This window comes from Mustelus asterias, unplaced genomic scaffold (genome assembly GCF_964213995.1).
Source record: "Mustelus asterias unplaced genomic scaffold, sMusAst1.hap1.1 HAP1_SCAFFOLD_185, whole genome shotgun sequence".
Lineage (NCBI taxonomy): Eukaryota > Metazoa > Chordata > Chondrichthyes > Carcharhiniformes > Triakidae > Mustelus > Mustelus asterias.
In genome coordinates, this window is record NW_027590183.1 from 83437 (window position 1) to 95607 (window position 12171).

Below are 12171 nucleotides of genomic sequence, written 5' to 3' on the forward strand. Positions count from 1 at the left end.
AAAAGGTCCTTAGAGATGGGATTTACGACCATTTAGAAAGATGCGGATTAATCCGGGATAGTCAGCACGGATCGTGAAGGGCAAGTCGTGCCTCACAAATTTGATAGAATTTTTTGAGGAGGTAACTAAGTGTGTTACCTTTATCGCGAGGGGGATAGAATATAAAAGCAGGGAGGTCTTGCTGCAACTGTACAAGGCACTGGTGAGGCCGCAACTGGAGTACTGTGTGCAGTTTTGGTCCCCTTATTTGCGAAAGGATATATTGGCCTTGGAGGGAGTGCAGAGAAGGTTCACCAGGTTGATACCGGAGATGAAGGGTGTGGCTTATGAGGAGAGATTAAACAGATTGGGTCTGTACTCGTTGAAGTTTAGAAGGATGAGGGGTGATTTTATAGAGACATATAAGATAATGAAGGGGCTGGATAGGGTAGAGGTGGAGAGATTCTTTCCACTTAGAAAGGAAACCAGAACTAGAGGGCACAGCCTCAAAATAAGGGGGGGCCGGTTCAGAACAGAGTTGAGGGGGAACTTCTTCTCTCAGAGGGTGGTGAATCTCTGGAATTCTCTGCCCATTGAAGTGGTGGAGGCTTCCTCGTTGAATATGTTTAAATCACGGGTAGATAGTTTTCTGATCGATAAGGGAATTAGGGGATATGGGGAGCAGGCGGGTAAGTGGAACTGATTCGCTTCAGATCAGCCATGATCTTGTTGAATGGCGGGGCAGGCTCGAAGGGCCAGATGGCCGACTCCTGCTCCTATTTCTTATGTTCTTATGTGTTGATGAAGGTAGGGCAGTTGATGTCATGTACATGGATTTTAGTAAGGCGTTTGATAAGGTCCCCCATGGTCGGCTTATGATGAAAGTGAGGAGGTGTGGGATAGAGGGAAAGTTGGCCGATTGGATAGGTAACTGGCTGTCTGATCGAAGACAGAGGGTGGTGGTGGATGGAAAATTTTCGGATTGGAGGCACGTTGCTAGCGGAGTGACACAGGGATCAGTGCTTGGTCCTCTGCTCTTTGTGATTTTTATTAATGACTTAGAGGAGGGGGCTGAAGGGTGGATCAGTAAATTTGCTGATGACACCAAGATTGGTGGAGTAGTGGATGAGGTGGAGGGCTGTTGTAGGCTGCAAAGAGACATAGATAGGATGCAAAGCTGGGCTGAAAAATGGCAAATGGAGTTTAACCCTGATAAATGTGAGGTGATTCATTTTGGTAGGACTAATTTAAATGTGGATTACAGGGTCAAAGGTAGGGTTCTGAAGACTGTGGAGGAACAGAGAGATCTTGGGGTCCCTATCCACAGATCTCTAAAGGTTGCCACTCAAGTGGATAGAGCTGTGAAGAAGGCCTATAGTGTGTTAGCTTTTATTAACAGGGGGTTGGAGTTTAAGAGCCGTGGGGTTATGCTGCAACTGTACAGGACCTTGGTGAGACCACATTTGGAATATTGTGTGCAGTTCTGGTCACCTCATGCGCTGGAAAGAGTGCAGAGGAGATTTACCAGGATGCTGCCTGGTTTGGAGGGTAGGTCTTATGAGGAAAGGTTGAGGGAGCTAGGGCTGTTCTCTCTGGAGCGGAGGAGGCTGAGGGGAGACTTAATAGAGGTTTATAAAATGATGAAGGGGATAGATAGAGTGAATGTTCAAAGACTATTTCCTCGGGTGGATGGAGCTATTACAAGGGGACATAACTATAGGGTTCGTGGTGGGAGATACAGGAAGGATATCAGAGGTAGGTTCTTTACGCAGAGAGTGGTTGGGGTGTGGAATGGACTGCCTGCAGTGATAGTGGAGTCAGACACTTTAGAAACATTTAAGCGGTTATTGGATAGGCACATGGAGCACACCAGGATGATAGGGAGTGGGATAGCTTGATCTTGATTTCAGATAAAGCTCGGCACAACATCGTGGGCCGAAGGGCCTGTTCTGTGCTGTACTGTTCGACTGACATCCCATTGCTCAGGGATCAGAGAGAGAAGCAACAGGAATCAGAGGAAAAGCAGTTTTCCTGATTCATAACTGACGCCAATAGTAATGGGCAGTGTTTTTTATACAAATACCAGTGGTGAAATTATATTGTTGAATATTCAGTTATTATAAACACAATCTCACACAGTCTGCTACTTACCGCAGTTCCTGTATTTTACAGTCCGGATTCCTCAGAGCCACAGACAGCAGTTTCACTCCTGAATCTCCCAGTTTATTGGAACCCAGATTCAGATCTATCAGTGAGCGGTTTGTACTGAGAGCAGAGGCCAGGTCCTCGGCACAAGAATCTGTGAGATCGTTACCTTGGAGACTGGAGATCAGAGAGAGAAAAATAACAGGAATCAGGGTAAATCCACAGTGTTTTTAAGAATAAGATGATTAACAATAATAATGTACAGCGCGGGACATTCAAGAAACACAACTTCAGTTGATACAGAAGGCAAAATTCTATTGATGCTGTAAATCTGAAATATGAATAAATATGTTGGAGACTCTCATCAGGTCAGGCAACATCTGTGAAGATAGAAACAGATTTAGTTTCAGTTCAATTCGCGAAACTTAGAAATTGGAAATAGCGGTGAATTAAATTGTTTTAAGTGACAGGGAGCTGGGGATGGGCGGGTGACAAGGAAAGAACAAAATGGAAGTGCCGGACTGATTAAACGACAAAAAGGATGATGGTGAAAGGGAAGAGCACAGGATTCCCATGTCCTTACCCTGAGTCACAGGGAGGGACATGGGATGGCCAGTGGCTCAGGAATGGTGTGTGTGGTGGGGTTGAAGATGATGAGAGAGAAACCTTTCTCACACTGCCAGTGGTTCGGGTCTGGAATTCACAGCCGGGAAGTGTGGTGGAGGTCGGCTGCATCGAAGCAGTCAAAAAGGAATTAGATGATTATTTGAATATAAAGAATGAGCGAGGATACGAGAAAAACGCTGGAGAATGACTCAAATTCCTAATGCTAATTTGGTGAGCTGGTGCAGACACGATGGGCCAAATGGCCTCATTGTGCTCCGTAAGAATTCTGCGAAAATAATGGTTGGAAATGTATCGATATTTCAGCTGGAAGTTGGTGATGTTGCCGTGTGGACAGTGTTAGTCGCCATAGTCCTCAATAAAATGTTAATACTGATAGGCAAAGGGATCTGGGTGTACAGGTACACAGGTCACTGAAAGTGGCAACGCAGGTGGAGAAGGTAGTCAAGAAAGCATTCGGCATGCTTGCCTTCATCGGCCGGGGCATTGAGTTTAAAAATTGGCAAGTCATGTTGCAGCTTTATAGAACCTTAGTTAGGCCGCACTTGGAATATAGTGTTCAATTCTGGTCGCCACTCTACCAGAAGGATGTGGAGGCTTTGGAGAGGGTACAGAAAAGATTGACCAGGATGTTGCCTGGTCTGGAGGGCATTAGCTATGAGGAGAGGTTGGAGAAACTTGGTTTGTTCTCACTGGAACGACGGAGGTTGAGGGGAGACCTGATATAGGTCGACAAGATTATGAGAGGCATGGGCAGAGTGGATAGTCGGAAGCTTTTTCACAGGGTAGAAGAGTCAATTACTAGGGGGCACAGGTTTAAGGTGCGAGGGGCAAGGTTTAAAGGAGATGTACGAGGCAGATTTTTTACACAGAGTAGTGGGCGCCTGGAACTCGTTGCTGGGGGAGGTAGTAGAAGCAGATATGGTGGTGACGTTTAAGGGGCGTCTTGACAAGTACATGAATAGGATGGGAATAGAGGGATATGGTCCCCGGAAGGGTAGGGGGTATTAGTTAAGTCAGGCAGCATGGTGGGTGCAGTCTTGGAGGGCCGAAGGGCCTGTTCCTGTGCTGTAATTTTCTTTGTTCTTTGTGTTTCTCCCCAATAGAGAGAGAGACAATTTGTTACATGTAGCTTCAGGGATACAATTTAATAAACGTGCGGCAATGGGAGGAGATGGGATTCCATGAACCCCACAGCCGGTAAGAGGACCAAACCCTCAGATTTAGCATCATTCTACATCACACTCTAAACAGCAAACCAAATGAACGAACCAACTCCACATATAACTAAACAGGCACATTAATATCTGACAGGTTCGGGAAATCCGTGCACTCAGGCAGCACAGGCAGAATCACAGTATTGTTACAGAGCAGGCGGAGGCCATTCGGCCCATTGTGTCTGCACTGACTCTCCGAATGAGCAACTCACTAAGTGTCATCCCCCCACCTTCCCCCAAAACCCTGTGCATTCCAGAGCTTAACCACTGGCTGCAGGGGAAGGCCCCATTCAGGCAATGCTGGCACCAGATTTAAAGGCCTCCAGCAGCACTTTTAAAGGCTCTGAAGGGAGCAGTGAGGGAGCCCTGGTTAATGAACAAAGAGCTGAAATGGCAGAAGGCAGATTAAACCCAATTCGCTGACACTTCCCTGGAAATTCTCAAGGCTATATCGGTTTGGAGGGAGGCTCTGTTCCCTCAGGAGTGGAGGAGGAGACCTGTCACATCAACCCAAGCAAGTCTGGATAGAAACTGCCGAGGGCCAGAGCAGGCAGCACGTGGCTGCAGTGAGGCAAAAGGATCAATAGCCTGATATGTTCTGACAAGGTGAGCGTTAAACGTACAGGCTGATATGTGAATAAGGATGAAAGAGAAATGGTGGAAAGAACATCTCCACCCAGACACTGGCAATGTCCAGACAGCAGCATCAATCTTCAGGAACATGTCAGCTTCTCTGTGAAGGGTTCCGGTCAGTCAGAGATGACTGCTGCACTGCCGACACTGAGTGACCATCCTGGTGGTCCCATGATGGTCAGTCTGGCAGCACCATAGGCTTGTGTGTGTCTTTGATGGGTGAGTAACAATGGAAATTTATGTTCTTGTAGAAGGGGGCACTCAGCGTCAGAGAAGGAGCCAAGAGTGACAGTGTCTGGATTGTGTCATCCTTATGCCAATGGAAGATGCAGTGCTGGAGCTGGGAGACCTGGAGGCTGGGTGGGCAATCGCTGATGGTGAGATGGGTTGTGGACCCAGAGAGTGTGAGTGAGTGAATGGATGGGCACAGGAGAGACTCTGCTGCTGAGTCCATAACTTGGAGCTTGTGTTCATCATTGGTCACATGGAGCTCTGGGTTAGGAACAGTCAGAAGTTTAACAGCACCAGGTTAAAGTCCAACAGGTTTATTTGGTAGCAAATGCCACTCGCTTTCGGAGCGCTGCCCCTTCGTCAGGTGGAGTGTAGAAATGCTCACAAACAGGGCATACAGAGACACAAACTCAATTTACAGAATAATGACTGGAATGCAGTCTTTACAGATAATCAAGTCTTAAAGGTACAAACAGTGTGAGTGGAGGGAGCATTAAGCACAGGTTAAAGAGATGTGTATTGTCTCCAGACAGGACAGCCAGTGAGATTCTGCAAGTCCAGACAAGCTGTGGGCCATTCGGCCCATCAATCCTTCACTAACAACAATCCTGCCCCGCCCTATAACAGTAACCCTACAAATTAACTCTGCAAATCCCCCTGACATGAAGTGTCAATTTACCATCGCCGCTCAAACTAGCGTGCACATCTTTGGCATGTGGGAGGAAACTGGAGTAACTGAAGGAAACCTGCGCAGACACGGAGAGTACATGCAAACCCCACACAATCTGTCACCCAAGGCCGGAATTGACACGGGTCTCTGGCGCTCTGAGTCAGCAGTGCTAACAGCTCTACCACCCTGCCGACCATGATCAGCCGTGGTTCGTCCCAATTGCAGTGAGTATCGGACGAATAATTTCTATATTTTTTCATAAGATAAGCCTGGCATGCCATGAAAGACTCAAGCCAACATTTTCTCAAATGTTTATAAAATACGTTCATAAGGTGACCAAAACTATATAGGTTACTTCAGCTGTGCTGTGACCACAAACCTATCAGATTTGTGACTGGCGACCTTTGCTCCCAGGCGAATTGTCCCTCATTGCCTTTTCAGTCAAAGCTGTCGGCTCTTATAATATGAAGTCATGAGATTGGATCAGGTTGGGGATTCTGAGAGTCAGCACACCCGAAGGTAGAAATTCAATACAGTTTGCAGTTGCCAATGACTGGACCTCAGAGGGTGAACCATAACATTATTCCCCCACTCCCTCAACATAAGGATTTGTGGGACTGACATCCCATTGCTCAGAGATCAGAGAGAGAAGCAACAGGAGTCAGAGGAAAAGCAGTTTTCCTTATTCATAACTGACGCCAATAGTAATGGGCAGTGTTTTTTATACAAATACCAGCGGTGAAATTATATTGTTGAATATTCAGTTATTATAAACACAATCTCACACAGTCTGCTACTTACTGCAGTTTCTGTATTTTACAGTCCGGATTCCTCAGAGCCACAGACAGCAGTTTCACTCCGGAATCTCCCAGTTTATTGTGACTCAGATTCAGATCTATCAGTGAGCGGTTTGTCCTGAGAGCAGAGGCCAGGTCCTCGGCACAAGAATCTGTGAGACCATTAACACGGAGACTGGAGATCAGAGAGAGAAAAATAACAGGAATCAGGGTAAATCCACAGTGTTTTTAAGAATAAGATCATTAACAATAATAATGTACAGCGCGGGACATTCAATGAGTATTCTAACTGGGTGCAGTTAGACAGAGACACCAGGAGATGGAGACAGTGAGTATTCTAACTGAGTGCAGTTAGACAGAGACACCAGGAGATGGAGACAGTGAGTATTCTAACTGAGTGCAGTTAGACAGAGACACCAGGAGATGGAGACAGTGAGGGGGGTAACTGAGTGCAGTTAGACAGGTACACCAGGAGATGGAGACAGTGAGGGGGTAACTGAGTGCAGTTAGACAGAGACACCAGGAGATGGAGACAGTGAGTATTCTAACTGAGTGCAGTTAGACAGGGACACCAGGAGATGGAGAGAGTGAGTATTCTAACTGAGTGCAGTTAGACAGAGACACCAGGAGATGGAGACAGTGAGGGGGGGTAACTGAGTGCAGTTAGACAGAGACACCAGGAGATGGAGACAGTGAGTATTCTAACTGAGTGCAGTTAGACAGGGACACCAGGAGATGGAGACAGTGAGCATTCTAACTGGGGCTCAGGAATGGAGTGTGTGGTGGGGTTGAAGATGATGCGACAGAAACCTTTCTCACACTGCCAGTGGTTCGGGTCTGGAACTCACAGCCGGGAAGTGTGGTGGAGGTCGGCTGCATCGAGGCAGTCAAAAAGGAATTAGATGATTTTTTGAAGATAGGCAATGAGCTACGAGAATGGATACGACAAAAAGGCTGGAGAATGACACGAATTTCGAATGTCAATTTGGTGAGCTAGTGCAGACACGATGGGCCAAATGGCCTCATTGTGCTCCGTAAGAATTCTGTGGAGACAGTGGTTGAAAATGTTATCGATATTTCAACTGGAAGTTGGTGATGTTGCCGTGTGGACAGTGTTAGTAGCCACAGTCCCCAATGAAATCTCTCCAATAGAAAGAGACACAATTTGGTACATGTCGCTTCAGGGATACAACTTAGTAAACGTTGGGATATGGGAAGAGTTGGGACTCCATTAACCCCACAGCCAGTACGAGGACCAAACCCTCAACAACAGCGTCATTCTACATCACGCTGGAGACACCGAACCAACTGAACTAACCAACTCCACACAGAGCCAGAACGGGCACAGTAAATGTCTGACAGGTTCGGGAAATCCGTCCACTCAGGCAGCACAGGCAGAATCACAGGATTGTTAGAGAGCAGAAGGAGGCCACTCGGCCCATCGTGTCTGCACTGAGTCTTCGAATGAGCAATTCACTAAGTGGCATTCCCCCACCTTCCCCCAAATCCCTGTGCATTCCAGAGCTTAACCACTGGCTGCAGGGGACAGCACAATTCTGGCAATGCTGGCACCAGATTTAAAGGCAGCCAGCAGCGCTTTTAAAGGCTCTGAAGGGAGCAGTGAGGGAGCCCTGGTTAATGAACAAAGGGCTGAAATGGCAGAAGGCAGATTAAACCCAATTCGCTGACACTACCCTGGAAATTCTCAAGGCTATTTCGGTTTGGAGGAAGGTTCTGTTCCCTCAGGACTGGAGAAGGAGACCTGTCACATCAACCCAAGCAAGTCTGGATAGACACTGCCAAGGGTCTGAGCAGTGGCTGCAATGAGGCAAAAGATGAATAATCTGATATGTTCTGACAAGGTGAGCGTTAAGCCTACAGGCTGATATGTGAATAAGGATGAAAGAGAAATTGTGGAAAGAACATCTCCACCCAGACACTGGCAATGTCCAGACAGCAGCATCAATCTTCAGGAACATGTCAGCCTCTCTGTGAAGGGTTACATGGAACATAGGACATAGAACAGTACAGCACAGTACAGATCCTTTGGCCCACGATGTTGTGCCGAGCTTTGTCCAAAACCAAGATCAAGCTATCCCACTCCCTATCATTCTAGTGTGCTCCATCTGCCTATCCAATAACCGCTTGAAAGTTCCTAAAGTGTACGACTTCACTATGACAGCAGGCAGTCCATTCCACACCCCAACCACTCTCTGAGTAAAGAGTCTGTCAGAGATGGCTGCTGCACTGCCGACACTGAGTGACCATCCTGGTGGTCCCATGATGGGCAGTCTAAATTAGCGTCAGATTTGTGTGTGTCTTTGACGCTGTGTGCCCTCTTCTACAAGAACATAAATTTCAATTGTTACTCACCCATCAGAGAAGGAGCCAAGAGTGACAGTGTCTGGATTGTGTCATCCTTATCCCAATGGAAGATGCAGTGCTGGAGCTGGGAGACCTGGAGGCTGGGTGGGCAATCGCTGATGGTGAGATGGGTTGTGGATCCAGAGAGAGTGAGTGAGTGAATGGATGGGCACAGGAGAGACTCTGCTATTGAGTCCAAAACCTGGTGCTTGTGTGTCTTCCATTGGTCACATGGAGCTCTGGGTTAGGAACAGTCTGCAGGACATGTTGGAATGTGCATTACCCTCTAACATTCTTCACTCTCTCACAAATCAACAGCTGCGGTGAGAGGGAGACGGGCGTGCAGCTCTGAAGATGGGGAGGGGTCAGAGGATGGATTGTCACATTATCCTCTATAACGTCCGCCAGAGCAGATAATGTCTCTCACGATTAGCAAAGGGGTTACAATCTGGCAGCACAGGAGAGCACACACAAACCCGAGCAGCTGATGGAGGCAGGAATAGCTGAGTTCACTCACACTCTCGAGGGGACAGGTCATTGTCAGCTTCAGGAAGATGAAATGTGACTGGAGTCTTTAACAATGCAGCAGATACTGGAGCTGCAGCGTAGGATACTTTAACATTTGGTGGAGTTTCCAAAGACTGTGTGTATCCATACACAAAGGATGGAGGAGTCAATCCAGGCCAGCAGTGTTACCATGTCTCAGGTCTGAGCACAAATAGCATCCTCCACAGAGAGATTGGTGACCTTCATGGAGAGTCACATCCAGCCTATCACCCACAGGAAATACACATGAACCTGCATGTTCTCACCACCTCCATGAGCTCTGTGGAACACGGGCTGTGGGAGGGATGGGAAAATGTGCCTGGAGTAACTGTCAGGCCCTCCCCAGCTGAGCAGGGAGGGTCCAGCTTGCCCTGAATGGATAGAGGAGCGGCTGCCTGCAGCATTTGGGAGCTCCTCTCAGGATGCCCCTGGTGTGGGCAGTGGGTCCCCTTCTGCTCCGACTGTGACACAAGCACCTCACGAAGCTATGATGATAGAGACAACTCCAGCATCTGTGCAGAGGACCCGCAGTCGGCCGGATCCTTCCAGGACTCAGGAAATCTGAGGACAAAGGCCACGGTCATCGAAATTCCCAGAGGAGAGGAGGGAGGTAAGATGCTGCCTGCAGCTCAGCGGAAAGTGCGGGGATGGCGGTGGTTGTCATGGTGGGGTTGCTTCCTTGGGTTTCACAGGATTATACTTTGTTATTACTGGTCACTTTGTTATGTCTGTATTTTGAGTAAATTCAGAGATGGAGCACCACTAAAAAACTCCTTCACCATATTACTGGGTCTTTAATAGTTCACTGGGAATGTGAGATGGGAAATACAGCACTGAATCAGGTCAATACAATTCCAATACCTTTGTTTCATGTCGTGACAGCTCCAGGGAAATTATAAAACATTCACAGAAACAGCAACAGTGCTGGAGATGGTGAAGATTTATTACACTGAATGGCTGTGTGAGTTAAGGTTCTTGGAAAACATGTCTGCATTACTGAATCTCCATCCTCCCTGACACATATCCCATGTCCCTGGCCTGTGGTCCATGGGGTTCCTCATCATGAAGCATCTGGTCAACATTGTATTGCATCACACTTTGTTCAAAGCTTCTCCACTCTAGATCCAGGTTGTATGGAACACAGCACAACACCAGGACATTTGAGACCTTCGCTGAGTATATTAAATAGTTCCACCAGATCTATCTTTAGAATTCCTCTGGCCTGTGCAATGGTCACACTATTTGTCCTGTCGCAGCTGTTTTTTCTCTCTTCCGTGACTGTGTTTGGGTTACACACAGGCACAATTACCCACCTCTACAGTGGGTAGCGCTTGTCTTTATTAATTCTTTCAAGGGATGATGGTATCACTGGCAATGCCAACACTTGCAGCCCATCCCCAATTACCCTTGAGAAGGAGGTGGTGAGCCATCTTCTTAAATTCTGCAGAGCATCTGGTACAAAACCGCGAGGAAGGGACATCCGGGATTATGATCCCGCATCAGTGATGGAAAAGCAATATATTCCAAGTCAGAATGGCGTGTGGTTTGGAAAGAAATCTGAAGCTGGTTGGTGTCCCATCCTTCTGATATCCTTGGCCATCTCGGTGATGGATAGTGCCTGTTTGGATGATGCTGGCTCAGGAACCTTGGTGAGCTGCTACATTCCACCTTGTATGTGGTAAAATACTGCCACTGTGCGTCAGAAAGAGACAGAACTTTGTTCTACAAGGACTGTGCAGTGATCACTCCTACCGATACTCAGAAACACAGAATCATAGAATCACAGAGTGCAGAAGAGACGCTTTGGCCCACTGAGTCTGCACCAAAACACTGAACCTACCTACCTAATCCCATTTACCAGCACTTGACCCATAGCCTTGAATGTTATGACATGCCAAATGCTCATCCAGGTACTTTTCAAAGGATGTGAAGCAATTCACCTTTACCACCCTCATAGGCAGCGCATTCCAGACAGTCACCACCCTCTGGGTAAAAAGGTTTTTCCTCACATCCTTCAGAATTTTCTCCAATATTTTCTCTACCACTGAGATTCACAGGCCTGTACAAAGAACAATACAGCACAGGAACAGGCCCTTCGGCCCTCCAAGCCCGCGCCGCTCCCCGGTCCAGGATTGAATCCTGAATCCAGGATCCCCGCCCAATTTTCCAGCCTATCTACATACCAATATCCTATCCACCGAGCTGTCCCCCACAGCTACGATGCTTTGTTCATCACAACCTATTAACTCACCCCCACCCCCCCATTCCAGACCATGTGATCTCCAGGGAGAGGCGAAAACCCAGAGTGAAAAACCCCAGGGCCAATATGGGGAAAAAAAAATCTGGGAAATTCCTCTCCGACCCCCTGAGGCGATCGAAACGAGTCCAGGAGATCACAATGGCCCTGATCGGAAAATGCTTCCCAACCCTCGTCATTTCCACTTCCACGAGAAACAAGGAACAATTAGCCCGCGCCGCTCCCTGGTCCAAACTAGACCACTCTTTCGTATCCCTCCATTCCCACTCCGTTCATATAGCTGTCTAGATAAGTCTTAAACGTTCCCAGTGTGTCCGCCTCCACCACCTTGCCCGGCAACACATTCCAGGCCCCCACGACCCTCTGTGTGAAATATGTCCTTCTGATATCTGTGTTAAACCTCCCCCCCCTTCACCTTGAACCTATGACCCCTCGTGAACGTCACCACCGACCCGGGGAAAAGCTTCCCACCGTTCACCCTATCTATGCCTTTCATAATTTTATACACCTCTATTAAGTCTCCCCTCATCCTCCGTCTTTCCAAGGAGAACAACCCCAGTTTCCCCAATCTCTCCTCATAACCAAGCCCCTCCATACCAGGCAACATCCTGGTAAACCTCCTCTGTACTCTCTCCAAAGCCTCCACGTCCTTCTGGTAGTGTGGCGACCAGAACTGGACGCAGTATTCCAAATGCGGCCGAACCAACG

The 12171-nt window shown here is 47.8% G+C and overlaps 1 protein-coding gene across 2 annotated transcripts in view; it reads right to left on the reverse strand.

Moving 5' to 3' along the window:
- LOC144485335 (NACHT, LRR and PYD domains-containing protein 3-like) overlaps positions 1-12171 on the reverse strand; it is a 71324-nt gene that overhangs the window by 19734 nt on the left and 39419 nt on the right. For both annotated transcript variants that reach the window (XM_078203527.1, XM_078203528.1), the window contains exons 9-10: positions 6301-6471; positions 2131-2301 (exon numbers count right to left, since the gene is read on the reverse strand). In XM_078203527.1, coding sequence (XP_078059653.1) covers positions 2131-2301; positions 6301-6471 — 342 coding nt within the window. The remainder of the gene's footprint in view (positions 1-2130; positions 2302-6300; positions 6472-12171) is intronic.